Below are 27,331 nucleotides of genomic sequence, written 5' to 3'. Positions count from 1 at the left end.
ACTGACCCACACTAAATAACAAAAACAACTTTAAAACAACTCCTTTTATTATCATCAGCACTTAAGAGCATGTAAAAACTACAGCTCTGGGGAAAAAAACATAAGAGAGCACTTAAAAATGATGAGTTTCTTTAATTTTATCAAATTGAAAACCTCTGGAATAAAATCGAGAGGAAGATGGATGATCACAAACCATCAAACCACCAAACTGAACTGCTTGAATTGATTTTTGCACCAGGAGTAAAGCAGCATAAAGTTATCCAAAAGCAGTGTGTAAGACTGGTGGAGGAGAACATGATGCAAAGATGCATGAAAAAAAACTGTGATTAAAAACTAGCAGGGTTATTCCACCAAATATTGATTATTTCTGAACTCTTAAAACTAAGTATAAATAGGAAATTTGAGGTCTGAAATCTCTGCATCTATTTTTGTTCCCTGTTAAATAAAACTGTACTTAATTGCACATTTTAAGTATGCTGTTAATATACTAACAGTATTTATAATTTAATCTACTTTATTTTTTAGAGATTTCTCCTTTTCTGCAAATAAATGCTCTAAATAACAATATTTTTATTATATATAATGATAATTTGGGAGAAATGTTGTCTGTAGTTTATAGAATAAAACAACAATGTTCATTTTACTCAAACATAAACCTATAAACAGCAAAATCAGAGAAACTGATTCAGAAACGCAAGTTTTCTTTTATTTTATGTTATTTTATTTTATGTTATGATGATTTAACCCTTGACTCCACAACATGGGTAAAGCAATGATGTGTATTAACAGCTATTGCAGCTATTGTTGGTCCCTGATCCTATTGTTATTCAAAATTAAGCTTCTAACACAAGAAAGAGAATGAAGACAAGACTCTTAAAATAGACTGTGGGCCATTACACAACCAAACAATAGAACAATAACTGAGCTTTATTGCCGTCTTTGTGCTGATTAATATGAATAGCCATCCTCTCTCTTATGCTAAAGCCTGTGTTTTAGTTTGTGATGGAGTTAATTATGCATTGTAAAGAGGAAATGAAAGGAAAGTACATCCCTAGACATCCGACAAGCATGTTTCTATATCACAAGGAAAGAAATTTAACTGTAAGTTTGTGAAGTATTAAATAAATAAATAAATAAAAAACATTAAAATGCTATATGTTATTATATTGCAGGTACATACTGCCACATTTGGCTGGTGTATGCAGGTGTTTCCCTCTCAGGTTTAGAAGCAAACAGAATGCTAACTACCAAGCTATTAACTAAATTGTGAAGACTAGTGCACCTTAAAAAATTAAGTTACAATATCATTGAAAATATATTTATTTGTAATTTTTATCCCATTTTCTCCCCAATTTACAAGGCCCAATTTATTACCCATCCCTCTCATTAGGACTCGGCATTACCGAGTAGCATCACAGCGCTAACGCTCGGAGTAAAGTGCAGCGACTTGGATCTGATACATCAGCTCACAGACGCAGCCTTGTGCTGATCCACATCACCCTATGAGTGATGAGGGGAAAGCGAGAGCGCCATCTACTGATATACTGTACCCACCCAGAGAGAGCAAGATCAACTGTGCTCTCTCGGGGCTCCGGCAGCTGATGGCAAGCAGCATGCACAGGATTCGAACCAGAGATATGATACATCTTTTAACATCCACAACACTGACTAAACACTAACCAACTAAAATAAGACTACACACACTGCACACTGTATAGAGTTTGAGTTGTGTTGGTTTGGCTTGGTTTCGACCCGCAGAGTTCCTGATCTTGACGTGAATTCCTGACATGTTGAGGAGCAGATGATGACTTTCTCAGCAGACCTGATGACATGGTATATAATTTTACTGGGAGCTGAGAGAGTTTTTTTTTTCAGCTGCTGCAGAATATATACGCTCTGCTTCCTTTCTGTGCACAGCCATGTTTCTGTATGTAATTATACTCCTGAGAGCTTTAACCTCAGTGAATTTCACCAGAAGGTCAGTGAAGGTAAAGCACCTGGAATGTGTTCCGAAAGAAATAAAAAATACATATATATACAATATATATATATATATATATATATATATATATATATATATATATATATATATATATATATACATACATATATATGTATATACATAATTTATATATATATATATATATATATAGGGTTTATAAATGAGTTTGTAAATTAGTATTGATTAGGTTGTAAATGCTTTAAAAAACATTAACAGTTACAACACATCAATTAAAAAAGGCAACAGTGATTCGTTGTTTGCTCAGTCATTTAATTTATAATAAATCAAATCAAAGTCAAACATACTTACAAATATATTAATATGACAGGTTTATGGAAAACACAAAGTAAGATCAATGTTTGACAGGATAAATTAGTGTGGAGTCAAATTTGCATTTGCAATCTAATTAATAACAATGAATAAACTCATTAATAAACTTTTAATAAACCCTTTATAAAGGCAGTCTTATTTTAAAGTGGTACCCTTAATGCTGGTTAAAAGTGCTAAAACTAAAAATGAAAAGATGAAAAATTGTTTAGATCTATTTATCTGTTTATAGCTGAAGAGCAGAACCCGCCTTAATCAACAGATTTACCTAAACCCACAGCATCATAACAATTTTCAGAATGTCCATCAGCATATGGTGGATCTGAAGGGTCAGCAGAAACAGGCTGGATACTCACCGTTCAGATGATGCAACCGGCGGTAATGTGCTACGATTTACAAGCAAAGCAAATCTCAGTGTTTAGCTTCTCTACAAAAGCCTCAATGTTTTTAAAAACAGACAGTCCCAGTTTAAGGACCACAAACAAATATTAAAATTTATATTTATTTTAATTTTATTTAATCAGGTGATCTAAAACACTTTGGGAATGACTGTATAAATTGATTTTTTTTATATTAGATATGTCAGAAACTACCAAAAAACCTTAACTCCAAAATAAAACCAGATTTTAACCATACAAACCTATAAGCCAATAGTTTAACATTTATTATGTTTTATTATTTAATGTCCACTTTTAAATGTGCCACATCATTCCACAAGGCTGAAAATAAATATATTTTAGTAACCTCACTTTAAGTTCTACCAAAACTCACCTGTTATTATATTACAGGTACATTACACTGCTACATGACTGGTGTATGAGGGTGTATAACATTGTGGGAAAATGACCTCCATCAGCGGCTAGCAAACAGAATGCTGTCTACCAAGCTACTAGCTAAATTGTGAATAATTGCTTTCACGGGAAAACACAGCACTGACTTGATATGATAATAAAACACAGTGGATCAACACCAGCAGATGACAGACATGTCTCTCCAAACCATCACTGATTATCAGTCAATTTTAAATTTCATTTAGAATTGCAATTGTTCAGGGCAGGAGTGCTTTAGCTGTGTGTATTTTGGATCAATCTGTCTATAGGTACGTACACTGTGCTCTGCCCTCTGCTGACCAATATGTGACAAACTTTATACCAAATGGCAAATAGCAGCCTCATCTATTGGATTACAATGTAGATGTTTTTTTTTACAGCACACAAGATCAGTGGTGGAAAAAGTACTGAAAATTTGTAATAAAGTAAAAGTACCTTTACTTTGCTGAATTTCTACTCAAGTAAAAGTACCCATCTAAAAATCTACTCGAGTAAAAGTATTTAAAATTTAAAATGTACTTCGAGTAAAAGTTACATAGTTACTTTTAATTACTTGATGTAAAAAAGTAAAAACAAATCATAAATTAAATTGTTTTTAATTAACTATTATTCCACATAATAATTTGGACCTTTCAGGCAGTATTTGTTCAGACCCCAAACCTTTTTAAGAACAAGTGTTACAGGTTTCTATGATCCATTTTTTTCTATACTATTAAAAGGTTATGGTTATATATGTGACTAGAAACTGTATTTTTATAGTTTTACAATTCATTATTATTTTTTAACTTGACATTGCTATGCTTTGTACTTGAGCAAATGTAAAATTACCTATTTTAAAAACTACTTTAAAAATTACAAATTACTCATAAAATCTACTCAATTACAGTAACTTGAGTAAATGTAATTCATTACTTTCCACCTCTGCAGAAGATGATCCCTCCTTTTAAGAGCATGCTTAAAACACACCATCTGAATTGTATAAAATTAAGCCTTTATGTTTTACTACATTATAAAAGTCAGGATTTAGTTCTGAGAGAGATGCATTTTAAATGTTTCTTAAAATGACTATTGTTAAACACAATCATTTGTGACAATTAAAAAAAGGTTATCATTCACAAAATGTGAATCTACTAAATTCACTTCCTTATTTCTCCCTCTTCATATTTTATCCAACAAGCCATTTCCATCTGAGAGCATTGCAATAAAAAAATGTTGCTTTTGTTTATTACACGCTATTAAAGCTGGTTCTCACAGTGTGTAAATGCACAGAGCAACAACAGAAAGAGTTTACACTGGTTAGAGTCTGTACCATCTCTGAACATAATTACAAAAGTACAAAAGAAGAAAAAGAAATATACAATGTGAACACTACACAGCTGTTTAGTCTCTTATACGGCAGTGTTATACAACAACAACTATATACACAAAAGCACACAGACAGTTACAACCACAGAAATACAACCCTAAGAGTCTTCATCATCAGGTAGGATCTATATGGGACTGATGGAACATGAAAATAAAGGAATACTAGAAATGCACAAAGACAGGAAACATGTTGAGCGTATACTTTTAAGCAATATTACAATACTGCAATACTGACCAATATTTTGCAACCTATTTTTGTACCTCAAAAGGGCTGAAGCTTTAGGAAACATGAGTAATAAACAACACACAATTTTGAAGTACTTCTAAATCCCATTTTTCCATCTTAGAAATTGACTAGTTTTATTTGCATTTTTTCCAAAAAATTTAGTTCTAGTTGCAAAGCTAATCACCACCAGCATGTTTTCTGCACTTAATAAAAAGAACAAAATTGCTCAATTAAAAAGCAAATAAAGTAACAGTTGCTTAAAACAGCTGTGTGATAGCTTATATTCCTAATTTACACGCTATCCGGATGGGATTAGTTTTTCTGTGAAAAATATTTCACATTTTTACTCAGTGATTGCAATTATAAAAACATGTCACATGACATCACGGTGTTCAGTAGCTCCTCCATTTCCACTCGCTGTGTTTTTAACGTGGATCTCTGTGGAAATGCACGCCCAAAGTGTAACTATGGTGCACGGCAGTGGACAAATATCTATTTTATTAAACGTGAGGAGACGAAACTCAGAGATGTGCGTCCGGATGGACGGCCACTGAGTTCAGAAAAAAACAGAAGATAATTCAGCCAGTAATTTTCTTAGGGGATGAGAATAAAAATCACAAAGGATAAAAAAAACCCCATAAAAAAAGGAAATAACCCCAAAAGCACCTGAGAAAATAATCCCATCCGGATAGGGCTTTACATGTTTGTTTAAATAGAGATATTAAAAAAAATAATAATAATAAAATTAAAAAAAAAATAAAATTAAAAGTAAAAATGCAGGATATTCCTAATTTTGTCACACTACAGCAACAGTATACAACACCCGAGCAACCCCCCTGCTGCTACAATAAGACATCAGAATGAATTGTAGTATAATAAGTACAGCCTTTACCAGATTTAGACTCAGATCAGCTGATTTCTTCTCAGGTAAAACCAACAGGACAAACATAAACAAAACAAAAAACACACACATACCAACTTTAGAGACCTATTTAAAGTATTCAGAGTGTATATTAGAGTGTTAGTATGTACTAGTGCATCTCCAAAAAAAACAGAGAGATCTATTTTAAGCGTTTATTTCTTCTATTGTTGATGATTATGAAGCTTACAGACGATAAAAACCCCAAAATCAGTGTCTCAGAAAATTGGAATATTATATAAGACCAATTGGTACTTTTGGCAGTGTGGGTAGTGTGCCAAGTCCTGCTGGAAAATAAAATCCACATCTCCATAAAAGTTGTTATCAGCAGAGGGAAGCTGTAAGATATGAAGTGCTGTAAGATTTTGTGGGAAAACAAAACTGCACTGACTTTAGACTTGATAATAAAACACAGTGGATCAACACCAGCAGATGACAGACATGACTCTCCAAACCATCACTGATCATCAGTACATTTTACATTGAATTTAAAGTAAATCAAGGGATCAGAGTCTGGAGGAAGAGTGGAGAGACACACAGTCCAAACTGCTCGAGGTCTAGTGTGAAGTTTCCACCAATCAGTGATGGTTTTATGTAGAGACATGTCATCTGCTGGTGTTGATCCACTGTGTTTTATTATTAAGTCCAAAGTCAAAGGTGATGGGGATTTCATTTTCCAGCAGGACTTGGCACACTGCCCACACTGCCAAAAGTACTAGTTGGTCTTATATAAAATTCAAATTTTCTGAAACACTCTTTTTGGGTTTTCATTGGCTGTAGAAAAGAAATAAAGGCTTAAAATAGATCACTCTGTGTTTAATACATCTATATAATCTATGAGTTTCACATTTTGAATTACTGAAATAAAGTAACTTTTCAATGATATTCTAATGTTTTGAGATGCACTAGTCTGTTGGTAGTTTTTTTTCTGGTGTGTTACAGCAAAAAGAAGAAGTTTAAAAATGTACAGAAAAGGGGCGTCCAGGATTCAGTTCTCTCCTTCAGTCTCTTTAACTGGACTGCGGCTGCTCTGTAGCGTCTCCGCCCGTCTCCAGTCTCCGGCTGCATTTCTGGCGGTACCGCTCGGCCCGAAGCTCCTCAAAACAGAACTCTGAGATGCCGCTGAAGAGCAGCTCTTTGCAGTACATGCTCTTCACCCCGGTTTTACTCTCGTCCTCCTGCTGGAGCTGCATGTGCTGCTGTCTGTCCTGTAACCTCTTCAGTGGAGTCTGCTCTTCCCGCTGGGGTTTCCTCGCTGATAGAACCGTATTTACTGCAGGGTTAACCTTACACGGAGTTCTGAGGAGAGAAAAGACAAGTGAAAATATGAACCTAATAAAACCACATTGCCAGACTTATGACTTTTCTTAGTGGTGTTAAAATCAATTGAAAATGAATTGTTTTCATCAGAACAATATTCTGTGATTAATCATGATTTATTATTTACTTTAAATGCTGGTACTGGACAGTAATAATAGTGTAGTGTGGTTTATATATATAATATATAATATTATAATATCTCTGGCTAGATTTGATGCATGATGAGAATATTTTAATGTCTACACAATTTCTAATAATACAGTTGTACAAGTGTTTCACCTTGTTTAAAATGCACATCATGTATACAATAAATATATTTTAAAACTATTCCTAAATAAAAAAAAAATCTTGATTTTCTTAATTTAGTAAATTGTTCCCTTAATTTAAAAAAAATATATGCTTCCATAATAAAAAAAAATAATTGTCACCACAATGTAATAAATCATTCATTGGATGTAATTAATATATTTACATGCATATAGTAAAACATCCTTTTGATTTAATAAACAATAATTATCTTTATTTTTAATAAATAACTCCCTCAGTTTTAATCCGTTTAAACTGTTTGGTTATTTTAATAAATAAATAATAATAACAATAGAAAAATTAAACCCTAATGTCTACAGAGATGGTGTGTTAACAGTTTAAAGAAAAATGAAGAGTGGATGAAAGTAGAGGATGGCTCGAGTGCTGGATTAGCATCCTTGCAAACTAATATATATATATATATATATATATCTCAAAGTGCTTTAAATGAATCTACACTTTACTTACTAAACTCGTAGACACCTTCATAAATGTTCGGCATGTCAATAAGTTCAATATGAGTGTTAAACACTCCTTCACAAAACATCAGCCCTTCATATGAGATTTAAACACTTCGGCTAAACACAGCCTTAAGAGCTGCAGTGTCCTATAAAGTGATGGGGCGGATAAGCTGGAGATAAATCATTCAGTGATTAACATGCACATTAAAAGCCAAAGGCTCAGGGCCTAATTGGCATGAGTTAGCGCGATGAGAGCAGCAGATAACAGTATCTCAGAGAGCACTCACACTGCAGGAGGCTGATCACTCTCCTCCACAAAGGGCTGGAAATTTGCCTTTGGTGGTGGAGCCATAACAGTATGACCAAATCTGGACTTCTGAGGCAACTGGATACATAAGAGAGGAAAAAAAGCATTTTAGTATTGATACAGACTCACAAAAGTGAATAAATAAATAAATATATTTAATATATCACTTGTACCTTAACATTAGACCATTTATCAGGCTTCTGCTCATTCTCCTTAGCTCTAGAAGTGGGCGGAGCAGTCCAGCTTTCAAAGCTGGGCTCCTGAGGATCAAAATGCTCCTTATTCTCATCAAAAACCATAAGTCGACTGTTCTTCGTCGACCCAAGAGGTTGAGAAAATTGCAGACCCCGTGCATCTGTGCAAAAACAAAGCTATTAGCCATTAACAACTCAATTCTTCTTCTTTTTTTAAATTTGCATGAGAGACAAACCTCTAAATAAGATATTTTTGGCACTAAAAGATGCATAAGGCTTATAAGGATTCTAAGGCGCACAATGTGACACTAGAAAGGAACAGGAGTGTGGCCATGTTTTCCTTCTCATTCAGTAGGTCTCGCTGCTGGGTGGCAAGACTTGTAAAGCAAAGGTAAGCTATGCTATGTCAACAAAACAGTAATGTGCATGTTTATTTACAGTAAGCTTAGATTTCCACTAAAGCATTAGCAGCTAACTGCTAGCAATAACTGCAGTTAGCAACTAACTAGCGGTTCATCCCATGTAGCTTGTTTTAACACGGTCAACGTGCAGACTATATAGTTCAATATACTCACCACTGAATGGCGAAAGAGTTGGAGCTTAGCGCAGGTAATGCTAATGCTGCTCCAGCAGTGCAAGCCAGGGTTAGTAGCAAGCAGGCTAAAAGCCGATAGTACTCACCTCAGAACGGATAAAGAACTAGCGCTTAGCGCAGTTAGCTGCGAATGCTAATACTGCTGTAGCAGAGTGGCTTTACTGCTTCTTAATACCCGACAGATACCTGATAGAATTCATACATAAGGTGCACCTGATTATAAGGTGCACAGATTATTTTTGGGAAAATTAAAGGATTTTAAATGCAAAAAAATGCTGTGCATCCAAAAATAAGCAAAAAAAAAAAAAACTATTTAAACCCCCAGTCTTGCAACAAACAATAAAATACTATAGATGTACATTGCAAAACCTATAAAATCGTAAAACCAAAGTTAGTCGTCACTTACAACCAACAGATCCAGTCACCCTGTTGATGGGGGCGAATGTTTTTTTCTTCCCCTTTGCTTTAAGCTCCACGAGAGAAATCCTCTGAGGCTCTGGAGGCTCATCTGCTTTCTCCTGAACCAACACTGATGTCATCATCTGCCTGCACACACGTGCCTGCAGTGCCCTGCGAACACAGGATATTTCAGTTACGGCACAAAGCTGCACAAAAATAGCAAAGCTCAGATAACAGCAGATATAACCCATAAAATACAAACAAAAAAAAACTCATACTTGTGAAACTGCTGGAGCTTATCTAGTGGTTCGGCTCCACACTTTAAACCGTCCTGGAAAATAGTGTCAGCCATCCGTGAGTTTCCTCTTTTCTCGTATTCTTCAGACCAGGAAATGTAAAAAGACGCCTGCATCGTGCCTATTCCCTGAGACTGCATATACCGGTAGACATCTAGAGGGTCAGAGCAGCCTTCTGCCTGTAGATATAAACAAGAAAAAACAAGATAAAACACATTTTTACTGTTTTTAGCTAAATAAAAAAAATTGTTCTTATTTTCCATTATACAGCTCTGGAAAAATAAAAAAGCACTTAAAAATGATGAGTTTGTTTGATTTTATCAAATTAAAAACCTCTGGAATATAATCAAGAGGAAGATGGATGATCACAAGCCATCAAACCACCAAACTGATCTGCTTGAATTTTTGCACCAGGTGTAAAGCAGCATAAAGTTATCCAAAAGCAGTGTGTAAGACTGGTGGAGGAGGAGAACATGATGCCAAGATGCATGAAAACAAAAAAAAACAAAAAAAAACTGTGATTAAAAACCAACCAGGGTTATTCTACCAGATATTGATTTCTGAACTCTTAAAACTTTATAAATATGAACTTTTTGTTTTATTTGCATTATTTGAGGTCTGAAAGCTCTGCTCTAAATGACAATATAAACACTTACAAATCTGATCCACAGATCAACGTAACGAGCATCGTTATGATATTTCTTCTCTTCTGTGAACTTCATGACGACTCTTTCTAGAAGAATACTGAAGCTGCTCTCCTTTCCTCCCTGTGGGTAGTTCTGCTCTGTCCATTTTATGTATCTGAAAATAAAGAGTTGTTTGTAAGAAGGAGGAAACAAAACCAGTTTTGAACATTCGCAACACAAAGTAAAAACAAAAAAATGACTGTTGATATCAATCTTACCTGTCCCAAACATCAAGAGGGTCATCTCCATCGTACATGCGCAGCTCTGTCTCATACGCCCTGTGAACGTAAACGCAAACCATCAAATACCGTCAAATACAGCTGATACTAAACATGCAACTACCAGAAGCCAATATTAAAAATGACTTTCACATAAAATTATTTGTACAAATAGTCCACTATTAACCTAACCTCCAGTTAAACTCTGTGTGTGTTTTTACTGCTACAGATAGGTTAAACACAGGTCAAATGTTTGTACTGCAATGGCTTTTAACGAACACTTACTGTATTTTTTGCACTATAAGGCGCACCGGATTATAAAGCGCACCATCAATAAACGTCTATTTTCATACATAAGGCGCATTATGCGGCACTACTGAGGAACAGGGCTGTCGCCATGTTTTACTTCTAATTCAGCAGGTCTCATAAAGCTAAGCTAAGTAAACAAAACAGTAATTCTTTAAAAATAAATCTATACAGATTTCTCTGCTAATTCTGCTCCAGTCTGGGTGCTGGAGAACTAAACTGAAACTCCTGTATAACTCTGTACTTCAGTGGAGTGACTTTACTGCTCCTTAATACCTGACTGATAGAATTCATACATAAGGAGCACCGGATTATAAGAAGCTCTGATGATTTTTGGAAAAATGTAAGTATTTTAGGTGCGCATTATATTGCAAAAAAAGATATGGCAGTCACAAATCAACCACAGTGCATTACAAATGTTGGATTAGTCTGAAAACTATTCTCTTACTGTTTCTGTTGGTTGAGAGCAGCACTGGAGCCCTCCTGCTGCTGGAGAGCTTGGTGCAGGGCTGAGATGGCTCGGCCTCGTCTCAGTGGCTGGATGTTCTCTTTGCACAGCTCCCACTCGGCCTCGCCCTCCGCCATGATAAACCCAACACACCACACTGATTTACCAGTGACCTGCTGAGAGACAGTCTCATCAATCTTCTAACTTATGCAAAAATGCTCTGACAAAACCAGTTTAAAACCAATTTAATCACTCAGTATTCAAGGTATTCCTCAATTAACTTGTTTTTGATCTTTGTACATCCTTCATTTATTTTTCCCCTTTCTTACTTTCTGAATAAAAGCCCTCTTTGTATCACAACCCTTTAAATGCACACATGGGTCAAAAATGACCCACATTCATTTTCTAATGTAGAAAAAAAACAAAAGCTGCTTCTTCATAGTAATAAGCAATAAAGGAAAATAAAGGTGAAAATGAAGATCTGTGCTAAAGAAACCCTCAGCCATACATGAATAAAAGTAATGTGGGTAATTTTTTGACACGTGTGCATTAGATGTTTAGCATTTGTCATTCCTGCTAATACCTGCTATCTCTTATACTTGATTCATTCTAAGGGTGTTTACTTTGACACTTTCTAGTTTTTGTATTTAAATATTCATGTATATATTCTTCTTTCAGCATTCTCCATTCATCTATCCATCCATCTAATCCATATATCTATCCATCCATATAGCTATCTATAGGGGTAGTAGTTACTGATACAAAAAAGGCTTTTATTTAAAAAGTAAAAAAAAAATGAAAAAAATAATTCATGAATGCATGATCAAAAACAAGTTAATTGAGAAATATCTTAACTTTATAAATTACTAAATTAACTTTAACTAATTTATTGTTAAAATATATAAGTTAATATAAAACACTCAGCCACTGATTGACAGCCACTGTTTCAAGTGGCATCACTTTTAATCAGGAACACAGCCTATGCGTTCATAATTAAGAATATACTGGTAACTTGTAACGTTAACAGTTTAAAGTGAAAACAAGATCATTTGACTGCTACACTAACTAGCTAACTAGTTAACGTTAACTTTAACCAGCAGCATGATGGGTTGTGGCGAGATAACTTACCTTTAACAGTTAGCATGGCCAGGCTACAGTTGCAGATTCTCAGACATTATTTACTAGCTAACTACCTGTTGGAGTACTCAAAATAAACCATGCATTCGCGAAGCTAACCTAAATTACACTGAACTGTGATGTCTAAGCTTTATTAAAGTCATATTGACAGTAATTACATTCAGGCACCCACAGCCGGTTAGCATTAACCAGCTAACCTGCAACTGCAACGGTCATCTAACTAACAGTCACTACAGAAAACTACAGTCTTCCCGCAGACAGAAACATTATATTATATATCATCATACTTACGTGCTTCTCCCTTTATATTGCTTGCGTCTCTGGTTTACGGTACAATACGTTATATAAAAATTATATTAAAAATCCAGTCTTTTTTTGTTCACTGCTGTTCTCAGAGAGAGTCCGTTTATCTTCAGGCTGAAAATATTTGAACGAAAACTGGGAGGAGCCTAGCCTCGCGCTCATTGGCCTATCCTGCTCACGTGACCGAAACCCAGCGCCTCATTGGTGGACTTTTATTTAACCCTTTCAGACCCGAATTAAGAATAGTAAGAATGCTGTTTTCTGTTTGTATAGCACAGAAATATTCTTTAATATTCTACTATAAAATCTAACGTTATATAGCAAACAAATTGAACTAACTAAAATATTTAATAGTTTTTATTTTATTACTTCTATTGCATTGGAACCCTGTCTGTAATATTTTATTTTTATATTGATATGTTATTTCAATATCCATGCCTAAATAGTAAAAACATGATTAAAAAGGTGTTCTAAATCACATTAAATTAAATAAAAAAAATCTGTTACTGATTTGTTGTTTGTATAAGACCTGTTTTTGTTTAGCTTGTAAAACGTTTTTTTTAAATTATTTTTTTATTATTATGTATTTATCCTGGATGTCCTTGTTTTCATTAGGATGTTTTTGGAAATTAATAAAAAAAACAGCCTGTGTGGATATTTAAAGATAAAAATAATAATATTGCAATTAAAACGATTAAAATAAATGCAAAAAAATAATAGATGTTTTTTTTTTCAGTTTTATTTTTAACGTACATATGAAATAATTTTCATATTGTCGTGTATTTTTACAAATGGTCGATCGCTTTAAATTATTTTTATTCATTTATATATTTAAAAACGTCTAATCGACACCAGAGTGTCTTTACGTTGTTTTTACAGGCATGCTGGGTAATGTAGTTTAACATCGAATAAAAGCATTTTTTCTTTACTGTAATACATTGCTGACAAACACAAATGCAACTAAAATAACAGTACACGCGTTAATGTCCTATGTCCAAATGTTTAAATAAAAAAAAAACGATATTAGAAAGTTTTATTAGCCTTTATTGTTCTGAGGTGGACTACATTTACCGTGAGGCTTTGCATCACGCTTCCTGTGTTTTCCTTCCTTAAACATGTAGCTACAGTAGGACCTAGGCTGAAATGTCTGCATTTTCAGGCCTCGCTAGTGGTTTAAATGTTAATTTGGTGATAATTAATATAAATAAATGTGAATATTAGTGAATAATAGTTACATTTATGTAGCTCGTTACGGCTTATGTTCTCTGAACTGTTTGTTTATAAATGTGGACAGTCTTTTCAGTGTAACTTAACGTTTAATCAGATATAGTAGCTTATTAATTATCAGCTATGAATAACCGCTGTTATGGCTGTGCGTCAAAGTTCACTCTCTTCAAGAAAGAGGTATGTATTTGTGTATCTGCGCAGGTTAAATATATATTAAATATATGGGCGTGTTTTATATATGTTTATGTATCTAAATGAATAGTGCTTGTGTTGCAGATGGGCTGTAAAAACTGCAGCCGCTCGTTCTGTTCAGGCTGTCTGGAGTTCAGTGCTCTGGTGCCCCGGTTCGGTAACACTCAGCAGAAGGTGTGCAGGCAGTGCCACGGGAACCTCACCAGGTAAAAACTCTTATTTTAGTGTTTATTAAGTTGATTTAGGTGTATGCTTGCTGATATATAACTAGCTATGGCTTGGGGGGGAACTGTGACACATGATGTCTCACGTGATAATAAAATGTCCTTTTGTTGTTTGTTTTTTTACAGTAATGGAAAACAGAATGATGCTGCAAGATGGTCTCCACCTGAAAACTATAAAAAGTAAGATTTTGAAAAAAAAATATGAATGAGTTCAGTATAACTAAAATTCACAAAAAGCCACTTTTGCCGCTTTTGTCTGTGTCGTTTAAATAGCACAGGCGCATGTGGATATGTATGAATAATTGTGAGCAAGAACAGAAATCCTATCGTCCCCCCGCCATCAGCAGCCGGAGCACTGAGAGAGCACAACTGCTCTTGCTCTCTCTGGGTGGGTACAGTACAGTAGATGGTGCTCTCTCTTTCTCCTCATCACTCCTAGGGTGATGTGGATCAGCACAAGGCTGCGTCTGTGAGCTGATGTATCAGAACCGAGTCGCTGCGCTGCTTTCCTCCGAGCGTTAGCGCTGTGATGCTACTCTGTAATGTTCAAAATAAGGGCGGAGTCTGACTTCACATGTATGTTGTTTTTATTATTACAGACGAGTTGCTGCTCTTGAAGCCAAACAAAGTCAACCTCCGAATCAACCCCAAAGACAGAACAGTGGGAAGAACTGCATATCCGCTCCTATTTCAACAAAAGGTTTGAGTAAGGAGGACCGAGTTATCGCAGAAAGACTTCAGAAGCTGAAGGAGGAAACAAAGCCAAGTAAGACTGTGATAATACTGTGTTTTAGTCAACTGAGATGTTCTTCACCAGATAAGATAAGCAAAAATGGAAATTTTGTTTTGCATGTCATATGCAGAGTCCATACCGTCTGAGCGGGAGATTGAGTCTCGCCTCGCTGCTTTAAAAGCTCCAGACCAGCCGGTGCCTTCAGCTCAGGACATGGAAGATCGATTAGCTGCCTTACAAGGAAAGCCCCCTCCCTCCCAAGCACCACCTCCAGTACGTGCAAGGATTACAGTTCATGCTCATATTACTGTATTTTTCACAAAATTAAAATCCTTTAATTTTCCAAAAAATCGTCAGTATTTTATCGCCTTATGTATGTAAAGTAAAGCCACTCCACTGAAGTACAGCGTTAAAAAAGTTTCAGGAAAGTTTCTCCAGCACTAAGGCTGGAGCAGTGTTAGCATTAGCTGCTAACCGCAACGCTAGCTCTTTCGCAATTTAGAGGTGAGTAAATCGGACTGTAGTCGTACTGATAATTTCTGTAAAAATGAAAGTATTTTCACTGCGCCTTTAGTTTAGTTGCGTGAATTTAGTTTACCTGATTTCCGTGTTTTTTGAATTGTGGAAAGAAAACCATGCAGATAGGGACTTGACCCTAGACCCTAGTGCTGGGATGTGTAATGCATAAACCCTCTAATTTATGTATCTAAAACAAAAAATGTATATATATTAACTAATTAAAATGTAATAATGTGGTGGTAAACATATTCTGATCTATCAGATTTTTTATATCACTAATCCCTAGCGAAATGCATGTATGTGTGGACACGTGCAATGCATGACACTGTCCCTCTAAGAATGGGTGATATTCACAGATCTCTTATGGAAAATATGACTTAGGCTCAGAGAACCAGACATATATGATTTATTAATGTTCATATGGATGTTTTTCATGTGATGTGAGACATGTATGCACTCAGAATGGTGTTTCTGCTTTGCGCAGGTTCATCGGCCACCTGATACCAGGACTCAGACTGAACAGGCCAGTGACTTACTCACGCAGATGACTGAGGAAGTTGCCATTGACAACCAGCATTCTCCAGAGGGTATTTATTACACTGCCTTATTTAGAGCCGCGGTGTCAAACTCCAGTCTTGTTTTTACCCGCCCCACTGATTTCATAACAACAGTAACTGTAAAACTCTCTGTAAATTCAACTGGGTGTGTTAAAACAGACAAACAGCTTTATGCGATTTGAGTTTTAGACTCGTACAGTACCAGTCAAAAGAGTGGACACACTTTCTTATTCACTGTAAATTAATACTGAATTACTGTATCTATTAGTGATGACCCTAGTGTGTCGGCACGGCGTTAAGAACCTATCTATCTATCTATCTATTAGTGATTTTTTTAAACAATTAAAGGAGAACTCCAGTGTAAAATGGACTTTTGCTGTAGTAAAACATGATTAAAAAAAAGTACTTACCTTTGATGATTAGCACACCTCTGTTCTCCCACAGCGTTCAGAGATCCAGAAATTTTAATAGTTCGTCCAAACACCCTTCAGACTGGGAGATACGGGGCATAATTTACCCTGATAAATCACTTTTTACACCGTTATCCAGCTCAAAGTAGCTCCACACCTCCTTACTAGAATCCAGAGAGCCCTGATATTTAAAACCAGGCATTAATAACTTAAAAAGCGCACAAGAAGCTTATTTAAAAACACTGTTTACATCTGGCAATATGACAAAACATTGAATAAAAAAAAATGATTGCATCCGATATGATATGGCACACCCCTAACTGAGATATTAAAAATAAAATAATTTTATCAGATTTGTAACAAAAGTCAATGATCCAGAATGAGGTCATGATGCTAATAATAATGCACTCCAAATATCTCTATATATCCAGCATTAAAGTAAATAAATGATACTGGACAGATATATTCTCTAGTCTCTAGTAGATATATAATGTGAAAATGTGAGAATAGTGTGAATTTTTCTTTTGCTAAAAACATCAAAAAAAAAAAAAAAAAAAAAAAAAAAGTAATACCCTGATGTGAGAATTAGGGGTGGGTGATATGGCACCCTATTTCAGGGTATAATATTGTTCACCTTTTTATGGCACATCCCTACACTTAAGTAAGAACACTTTTTTTTTTTTATCACAATGCATGTTCATACTGTTTAATTAAGGTATGTTTAGTCATGTATGTGGTTATATTAATATGATTATAGAAAAAGGATGTTCACGATAAACTACTGACAATGCATAATAACCCATATTAAGTTGTAATTACTTTTTTTTTTCCTACTTTTTAATTTGGATCCCTTCAGCTAATAACCCAGAGGCTCCTGCCAGTCCTCTGAACGATCTCAACAAGCTGGAGTCCGGGACGGAGAACCTGGAAGATGAGCAGCTGTCCCTGAAGAAGCTGGAGGAGGAGAAGAGTCGTCTCATGGCTGAGGCCATGGATGAGCTGAAATGTGAGGAGCAGAATCAGGAGCAGCTTCTTCAAATGGCCAAAAGGCTGGCTGTGCTGCAGGGACGAGACCCGGCCAAAGGTAACCTTCTGCACACAGAGGGGGCGTACAGTACACGTCTGAGGAAAAACACCTTTTTTCCTCTTTTAATTCTACATTTAAATCTACTGCACTCAGTTCAGTCAGAATATTATGACCACTTATTAGTTTCTTCACTCATTATACATTTTCTTTAGCTAAATTAAGGAAAGATAAGCTTTTTGTTGTTCTATATTATTGTTGTTCTATTATATTGTATTCAATTGTACGATAGTATATTGTAACAGGGGTGTTGTAATGTTTTCCTTCTAATTCAGCAGGTCTCACCACTGTGTGGTGGGGGGGGGGGGGAGTAAAGCGCTTCTGTTTATTTACAGTAAGCATAGATTTCCAGATTTCCACTAAGGCTGGGTGCAGCAGCATTAGCAGCTAACTGATAGTTCTGGGGCTCTGAATGATGAAAGAGCTAGCGCTTAGTGCGGTTAACAGCTAATGCTAATACTGCTCTGAAACTCCTGTATAACTCTGTACTTAATACCAGTCAGGTACCTTAATACCTGACTGATAAAATTCATATATAAGGAGCACCAGATTATAAGGTGCACCAATGATTTCCTTAATCATTTGACACTACGAGTTTAGAGTTAAATTGTTATGGATATAAAAATAATGCTATCTTTAAATTAATCAACCTTTGATCTCTTTTTGTTTTTCATTCTGGAATTCTCTTTAAAGGTTTTTGAGTATGCTTAACTTTGACACTTTTATTTATACTACATACATTAGTAGTATGTTAGTACAAAATTGGGACACACTTGATAAACTGCTCATGTGTGATGGAGATGAGCTTCATGTGAGGGACAAAGCCTGGCCATTCACAGTGCAGTCCCCACTAGGACCAGCAGAGGCTGCCATTACAAGAGGAAAGAGTAGTACTGCATCCTTTAACCTGAACAGTGAAGCTTCTCAACTTATAATACAAAAACACAGCTGTGTAAACATTAAATAAAGCATGGAATCACAGTGTGGCAGCATATTGGGAATTTTAAAACCAGAGGTAATCATATATATATATATATATATATATATATATATATATATATATATATTAATATATAGTGAAACTAAAACTTGTTAAGCTAGAATGCATTGATAATATGAGATTTATTAAATACAGAAGACCTTTTCAGCACATGTCTATGTACTGATACTGAGCTGACACAGTGCTTTTATCATGGCTTCAGTTGTTTTGAGTTGTTTTACTGCACCCATATTTAGGATCCTTACAAAAGTGGACAAAGTATTTTTTTTATGTAATTTTCCGTGTGGGTCTATAATTGTGTTTTTTTTTTATTTCAGTTACTGTGGCAGACATCCAGCATCCTGAGAGTGATGAAGAAAATGAGGAGGAAGCGATTGGCAGAGTTATAAAAAGGGTCTGTAGGATTGTCTTTTTAATATTTCTACTCTTGTTCTTTATGAATTGTTGTTAACACTTACTTGGACGGATTACTTGCGATATAAAACATATAACTAATCTTATTTTTATTTTTGTAGCTAGATTTTTTTAAATAAAAACATCCTTTGCACTGCACGCCATGCATTTAATGCAGTTTTGATTTACAGCTGTCAGAAGAAGCTGCTTTAGACGAGGCCAGTGGATATAACATCCCTCCAGAGCGAAGCGGGCCAGAAAATAAGGAACCGTCCAAACCCAAGAAAACACAGGTAACGCACACCTCACACAGAACTGTGTTTCAGCACTGAGCTCACGAGCGTTTCACATTCTCCCACCTGCAGACAGAACAGCATTTATTCAACACCATATATTCTCTGCAAATGAGCTCCCACAGGAATAGCAAGTGATGACATGTACATTTGCATTGGATAAAGAACAATAGCTGTAGAGTTTCAAATACAAAACTCTGACTAAACAGTAAACTGTTGTTTTATGCTTTTTATAGTCTGCTGTTATTTTAAGTCTCTGATTTTCAAGCAAGTATCCTTGTTTTCACACAATCTAAAGATGAACTGGGTCATTAGGAGATACAGTGTCAGTTAGAGGACCTTGTTAAGTCTATTCACATATGTACAGTGTGAATCAATACACTTGAGCTTTTCTGTAGTGAATGTATAGCTTTGTTTTTATTGTTCCTGTTTTTTTTGTATCCATATTTTTTGCACTATAAGTGGCATTTAAAATCCTTTAATTTTCCCAAAAATAGACAGAGCTCCTTATAATCCGGTGCTCCTTATGTATAAATTCTACCAGTCAGGTATTAAGGAGCAGTAAAGACACTTCACTGGAGCAGTATGAGAATTAGCTGCTAACTGCGGTAAGCGCTAGCTCTTTTACTGTTAAGAGGTAAGTATACCGGCCTTTAGCCTGCTGATAACTCTGGCTAGCACTGCTGGAGCAGCATTAGCATAACCCGCGCTAAGCTCTAGCTCTTTCGCCATTCAGAGTTCATTATCATCGGCCTGTAGCCAATAATACTGCTGGAGTAGTATTAGCATTAGCCACTGACCGCACTTATTGTAATATTGTAATATTTGAACCCACAAATTACAGTGTAATTCGTGTCTTTACCATGAGGTGGCAGTATCTACAACAGCTTTAACCTCCATAGAAATGCATTTACAGCTTTTTTATGATATTATGAATTATATTTATACGATAAGGGAATAATAATGCAATAATTAACAAGTTTGAAGTTGAAGAAGGATCATTAGAAATGATTCATGGATGTGCTCTTCATTAAAAAAAGCCCTGTTTTTGTTGAAGTTTCCAGCTCAGTCATCTAAATCCAGACCTTCTGCTACTGCGTTCGTGAGGCAGAGCTCAGACAGTGAGGAGGGTGATGATGAGGAAGAGCTGCCGTGGTGCTGCATCTGCAACCAGAACGCCACCATTCGCTGCCACACGTGTGACCGGGACCTGTTCTGCAGCCGCTGCTTTAGGTAGAGACCCTTACTTATTTATTTAGTGTAAATACAGATGATTTATATGGATTTATATAATTATTTCTCTATGTGAGATGATTTATTTATACACTGGCCTGCCATATATCATGAGACAGAAACTAGCATCATGTCCTGTCTGCGGCTTTTGGGATGTCCGTTAAAGCTACAGAACATGAGAGAGTACTTAAGAATGATGAGTTTCTTTGATTTTACCAAATTAAAAACCTCTGGAATATAATCAAGAGGAAGATGGATGATCACAAGCCATCAAACCACCAAACTGAACTACTTGAATTTTTGCACCAGGAGTAAAGCAGCATAAAGTTATCCAAAAGCAGTGTGTAAGACTGGTGGAGGAGAACATGATGCCAAGATGCATGAAAAAAAAACTGTGATTAAAAACCAGGATTATTCCACCAAATATTAATTTCTGAACTCTTAAAACTTTATGAATATGAACTTGTTTTCTTTGCATTATTTGAGGTCTGAAAGCTCTGCATCTTTTATTTTATTTTGTTTTTCTGCAAATAAATGCTCTAAATGAGAATATTTTTATTTGGAATTTGGGAGAAATGTTGTCTGTAGTTTATAGAATAAAACAACAATGTTCATTTTACTCAAACATAAACCTATAAATAGCAAAATCAGAGAAACTGATTCAGAAACTGAAGTGATCTCTTCATTTTTTACAGAGTTGTAGATTGGTTTGCTGTGTAAGGATTGTATGGCCTATGCAAACTTGCATGTAATTAATGAATTCTCCAGGTTTAAATCATAGATTTGTATAATAATATATGATATTGTGGTGCATAATGGGATAATGGCATCCCAAATCTCAACTTTTAACTAAAAAAAGTATTGTAGACAGATTTTATTTCTAATCATTTTAGCCCATTAAGCCATACTGAGCCCTTTATTATTAGATTTGTATACAGTGTAAAGGGAAGCGCATATTTATAAAATATGTCACTATTAATATGTCAAAATAGAGATTTTAATAATGTTGTGTTTAACTGATGATCTTCATTTATTTAAACACTGCACTGTTCTCTTTTTTGTGTTGCTACAGGGAAGGCCATGACAAATATGACAGAAAAGAACACCATACATCCAGTTATAGCGCCCCCAAAAAAGCCAAGAAGAAGACATGACCGTCAAAGTGTTGATATTGTCTGTATGTAACAGTGAACTTGTACAGTAGTACAGTAGTCAAATCCAAACCCAAGGTGAACACGGTTTCTCATTGACTAGACTAGCCAAAGTAGGTTGCTAATTTACTTAAATATATAAGTGTAGGGACTCAGAGGTGTCCAGGGTAATTCATAATCATCTAACCACTTGCAGTAGTATACTAAATATAATATAATATATATTTTTTTCCTTTTGGTTGGATTTTTTAATATGAAAAAGCAAGAAGCAAGAATCAAACTGATTATACGTAAGGTCAAAATATACATACAGCATAAATAATATGTATAAAAATGCATATTTAATAAATTTTCTTGCCAGAAGATAGCTGATCTACGGCCGCAGCACATCAGTGCCAATATTACACATTATAGCACGAACCTCCAGTAAAAAAACATTATTAAAAAAAGTGTTCTAAACCGCATAAAATTTAAATGTAAAAATAAGCTCCTGTTTTGCCTCGTCTGCTCTAGTACTGTGTTTTCCAGTGCAGTGAGCGGAGCTAAGCTACTGTTTCTTTGGCTGGTAAACTTTTGCAGTGGCTGGTTCATGGTCTATTCTGATGGAAAAATGATGGGCAAAAAAATTTAATGGACACAGGGTCTGAAATTATTAAGTAATAATCAATGTGGCTTTTGTGTATTTTTGACTATGTATGAATGTGTAATGCGTTGGTTCAGCTTGTCAGCACTACTATTATCTGATACTTTCACCATGAAATAGATTTGTGAGTCATACTGACTTTCCATAATTATTAAATTAAAAATAAAGAAAGAAAATGATTTGTTTTCACTTAATAAGACAAACAGATTTCCTTTACTTCTGCTTAGCCATGCTGTGGTGCTTTCTAAATATTGTGGCCAAAGAAATGTTTGACTATTGGTAATTAAAGCAGTGCACGAGAGTCGTTTATCTTAAAATTATGGATTTTTTTTTTTTTTTTTAACTCTGAAGCTAATAACACATATATTTAACTACTTAAAACACGTAGTGGTCAATCTCAGTCCACCAATTCCTTGAATTTATTCTTAAGAAAGTCTTTATTTAAAAGCAATGGTTATAGACTGCATGTACAAATAATTGATATTTATGACAAAAAAATCACTCCTGTTACTGGACCTCACTCCTGTTACTGAAATTCACTCCTGCTACTTTTTATGTTTTGAGTAACAGGAATGAGTATTTAGCATAGAATTAGCAAAAACATGAAAAATAGCTAAATGGCGGCTATGCTAATAGCATGAGGACACTGAGCACATTATAGTAATTTTCACACAAATAAATAAATAAAAATAAAGTTTTAAAAATAAACAAATAATATCTAAGAATTAAAGTGTTGAGATTGAGCTCCTCAGTCATCGTTACAATAATAAAAAAAACTAATGAGGTAATTGAATTCTTGTCTTCCCATGAGCTTCAGATCTTCAGATCCCATGATCTTCAGATCTTCTGTTGTAGATGTGACTTCCTGTTGTAGAATGTTCCAGATGTTTCAGTTTACAGTTAGAAAGTAGGGCAGGTAACAAATGCTATTTTTACAGTGTTATTTATTATTTTAACTGCATCTGATACTTTTACAATTAGGTCAATGTACTAGTACACTATTTTTAATAATATAATGTATTTTATAGTTATTTTGTGTGCACATTTATACGTGTAATTTCCTGGGGACAGAAATGGCACCCATTCAGTGGAATATGCCTACAATATTTTTTTTTATTATATTGTATTAATTGCATTGTATCGTAATTGCACATATCGCATCAGCTGGTAGTAAACACTTTAATGGAACAAAAAGGATTTGGGAATTTGAAAGAGAGAGCTGTGACGAGTTGACCACGACTAAGAGGCTGAGAAAAGAAAAAGGGAAGTGTGAAAGTGATGAGTAGAGAGGAAGTGCTTCAGCATTAGCAGGGCATTACTGAGCGTCTCTGGGGACGTATACACAGAGCATATCTGCAGTGAGAGATCCATTAAGATGCTGTTCTTCCCAGATTTGTCCACAAGCGCCTCCCCTATAGCAGTAAATGGAGCATGGGTAATGTATGGATGCATGCCTGATGGACTGTATGTCTTTTTAGGGCAAGCAGAAGACCAGAAACACTAAACTGTGGGTGGTGGCCAGCTAAGATGTATTGTCTCCCAATGACCTTTTGCATATGTTTTCTAACAAATTCACAGTATGTTTTTTACAATGCTGAAATTAGGTTGAAATATTTTTCTATTTTGACAATTTTATGATATTTAGTTAACAACTCTCCAGTGTTGGTATATCAACATGATTTAAAGCTGGTTAGACATGGAGACGAGGGGTTCACAGGGTATAATGCTATGATCAGAAAATCGCTGGTTCGAATCCCAGTCATGCAGCTTGCCGTCAGCTGCCAAAGCTCTGAGAAAGAACAGCTGGCCTTGCTCTCTCTGGGTGGGTACAGTAGATGGCGCTCTTTCCCCTCATCACTCCTAGGGTGATGTGGATCAGCACAAGCCTGCGTCTGTGAGCTGATGTATCAGAACCGAGTCGCTGTGCTTTCCTCTGAGCGTTAGCGCTGTGATGCTACTTTAAAAAAGAAGCATGTTCTAGTCTTTAAACTCTTTGTGTTGTGGCATCCTTAGTGATTGGTAATATTCAGCTTACTACCAGTGTAGCTAAGCTGGGGAGAAAAAAATGGGTGAAAAAAAAAAAGAAAAGAGTTTGGGTGGATATTTAAAATGGTAAAATTGTAAAAATGTGATAAAGGCTATTTTTTAAAAGCCCATTCATCCTTCCCATTGAGCTTAGATAGGGAACGCCAAATATGAGTAAAATAAGGATTGTTATAAGTGTGGCTATCCCTTTAAGAAACCATTAATAAAAACAATAAGAGCAGCAAGAAGCGAAGGAGTGGAGTACATAAATTATTTAATATGATATAGCTAGCCAAAATAAGAATTAGTTAAAATCCTTATCTAACATTTTTACCTCATAAACAAGTGAAGAAAAATTGGAATAGTCCTCAACAAATCAGCTACAATGAAGAAGTTGAGGTGAGTGGTTTGCTTAGCTAGCCCTGCTAGTGCTAACTTTAGCTTAGCTTAGCTAATTTAAACAGCTTGTTTGTTTTGTTGTTGCTGTTTTATAATTTACATTAGCTTAGTATTTTTAACTTAAAAATGGGAAATACTATTAATGGTTTGGTTAAATAAAATGAAAAGAGTATAAATATATATGTGAGAGCTGCACAAGCTAATGTATTATTTAGCTAGCTAGCTAGTTATGTTAGCCAATAGGTTAGCTAAAATGTCTCAGTGAAAAATTAGCCTACAGCATATGTGTAATAAGCCATAGACTGACCCATAGACTGTTATTGCAATTTATCTCTGATAACTTTATATTATCTGTCTTTGTTTATTGAGCATCTTTAACAATTGGTAGGCAAATTTGAGACCTTTATTTTTCAGTGTGGTTTAATGCGCTTTCTTTATTTTAATGACTATTTACTTTGTAGATTCTCACTGAAGCATCAAAACTATGAATGAACACATGTTGAGTTTTATGTACTTAACAAAAAAAAGGTGAAATAACTAAAAAAAAAAAAAAAATTCTAGTTTCTTCAAAATAGCCCCTCTTTGCTCTGATTACTGCTTTGCACACTCTTGGCATCATTCTCTCAATGAGCTTCTTTAAGAGGTGGCCACCTGAAATGAAAAGTTTTCCAGCAGTCTTGAAGGAAGGAAGGAGTTCCCAGAGGTGTTTATTAGCACTTGTTGGCTCTTTGTCTTCTTCACTCTGTGCTCCAGCTCACCCCAAACCATCTGGATTGGGTTCAGGTCCGGTGACTGTGGAGGTTCAGCTCATTTTTTATTAAGTACATAAAACTCCACATGTGTTCATTCATAGTTTTGATGCTTCAGTGAGAATCTACAATGTAAATATCAGTCATGAAAATAAAGAAAACGCACTGAATGAGAAGAAGTGTCCAAACATTCGGCCTGTACTGTACTTTTATACACCTTTAACACTAAAGCAAAAATCCCTGTTGGGCAGTAATCCAGTAATCTAGTTAAAGTTGCACTAAAACAGGAACTGACCCTGTCTGTGTTTAAGCTATTCAGTACCTGTCTGATGTGAACAATAAGACACACATTCACACATACAGACACCAGACTCACACACCAAACTCTGTCTTGAAAACTGCGACAGTGCGGTCACTCTGTGACGTCTTTAAGACAATTACCCATTTATAGACCTACAATAGTGTGTTTGTCCTCTGTTCGAACTTCATTTGTCATTTGTTCTGTAAGGATTGTGGTGACAGTGCAGTTTCAGAAAACTGGCATGGATTTGAGACCCTTTCAGATGCTCGTAGAAGCTGCATAATAAAGTATAAAAGTATAATGTACTTTATAATGTACTTTATACTTTAATTGTATAAAAATAGTACAAAAGTCTTATTTAAATTGTGCTAAGTGTACTTAACTGTACTAAAATGGAACTATTTAAAATATACTTAAGTTACATTTAAACATTTAAACTACTTTATGTTTAATATAACCCCATATTTTAAATATGCTTACAGTAAAATTACAATACATTTAATGAGTATTGCAGCTGTATCACTATTATTATACACCAGGTATATTAGACATGTACTAAGAATTGATGTTAAATATATGTGATCTATTTACATTAGAGTACAAATATACTTCTTGTTCCTGTATATTGTAAGTAGTTAAATTAGTAATATTAATTTAATTTATTTTTTTAAGAAAAAGTTACATGATACCTTGTACTTTAAGGGAACTACTGTACCAGTTGTTTTTAACACACTTTGCTAAAAATGTACAAAAGTGTATTGAATTACATTAAACTAAAAGTGTACTTCATAGTAGTCTATTTTTTAAATACACTATATTGTACTTTTTCTTTTTTAAATATGATCAAAGTTTACTTTCAAACATTGTACTTTTAATATATTTTAATTAAGTACATAAATCTGTTAGTATATTTTCAGTATACTTAGACATTCCTCAATATGTTTTAAGTACAATTAAGTATATTTTTTTAACAGGTTTTTTTTTTTCAGCCTTTCTATTGGTTCATTTATAATGGAATATGTACACATAAGCTACTGTTTTAAACATGATTTAGAAAAACAGATAAAATCTAATACTTTGTCCCAAAGTATTAGATTTGTTCATGGCCAGTGTAAAATTGACTAAAGATTATAGGAGGAGGAGAACATGTCTTAAAAAAAGCACATATTTTGTTCCATTTCCATACTTAATGCACCGTCTTCCCACATTACTGGTAGCAAAAGCCCAGGGGCAGAGCATATGCCAAACTGGCAGGGGAGAAAAGCTTCATTTGACTTAGAATGAAAAACAACACCAAATGCTCCTCCTAGAGCCTTAAAAAATGACTTTTATACCTCAATAATTTGGGGTATAATATGCTAGATAGGTTTTATTTCTACAGTCTATAGTCTCAGTCTCAGTCGTACACTGCAGGTCTGGCTTGTGTCTGGTATTGGCCTGCCCTGGTTTGTGGTTTTAAAGGGAATTCCGCTTTTTTAATTTATTTTTTTACATTCTCTCAAGTTTTAAATGGTTGTCATGCACGTCATTCAGAGAAGTATGTGGCTTTAGAG

General features: G+C 35.0%; 2 protein-coding genes across 3 annotated transcripts; one reads left to right on the top strand and one right to left on the bottom strand.

The window, feature by feature from the left end:
* Nucleotides 1-4,355: 4,355 nt before the first annotated feature.
* Nucleotides 4,356-12,779, bottom strand: bub1bb (BUB1 mitotic checkpoint serine/threonine kinase Bb). Of its 2 annotated transcripts, none has more exons than XM_049463536.1 (9): nt 12,634-12,779; nt 11,206-11,381; nt 10,452-10,511; nt 10,204-10,348; nt 9,530-9,726; nt 9,259-9,422; nt 8,237-8,418; nt 8,044-8,141; nt 4,356-6,968 (listed from the first exon to the last, which is right to left on the bottom strand). In XM_049463536.1, the coding sequence occupies exons 2-9, from the start codon at nt 11,340-11,342 to the stop codon at nt 6,680-6,682; spliced, it is 1,272 nt and encodes a 423-aa protein (XP_049319493.1). In that variant the 5' UTR covers nt 11,343-11,381; nt 12,634-12,779; the 3' UTR covers nt 4,356-6,679. The 2 variants fall into 2 exon arrangements, with proteins under 2 accessions (XP_049319493.1, XP_049319494.1); XM_049463537.1 differs by having other exon boundaries at nt 11,206-11,378.
* A 961-nt stretch (nt 12,780-13,740) lies between these two features.
* Nucleotides 13,741-22,638, top strand: zfyve19 (zinc finger, FYVE domain containing 19). Its single transcript, XM_049463535.1, has 11 exons — nt 13,741-14,049; nt 14,149-14,270; nt 14,415-14,468; nt 14,888-15,054; nt 15,152-15,294; nt 16,025-16,127; nt 17,364-17,591; nt 18,909-18,985; nt 19,176-19,277; nt 20,335-20,510; nt 21,583-22,638. Exons 1-11 carry the CDS (start codon nt 13,996-13,998, stop codon nt 21,662-21,664), a joined length of 1,308 nt encoding a protein of 435 aa, XP_049319492.1. The 5' UTR covers nt 13,741-13,995; the 3' UTR covers nt 21,665-22,638.
* Nucleotides 22,639-27,331: the final 4,693 nt, after the last annotated feature.

This window comes from Astyanax mexicanus, chromosome 14 (genome assembly GCF_023375975.1).
Source record: "Astyanax mexicanus isolate ESR-SI-001 chromosome 14, AstMex3_surface, whole genome shotgun sequence".
NCBI classification, from domain to species: Eukaryota; Metazoa; Chordata; class Actinopteri; order Characiformes; family Acestrorhamphidae; genus Astyanax; species Astyanax mexicanus.
This window is presented reverse-complemented; position numbering and strand designations above follow the sequence as displayed.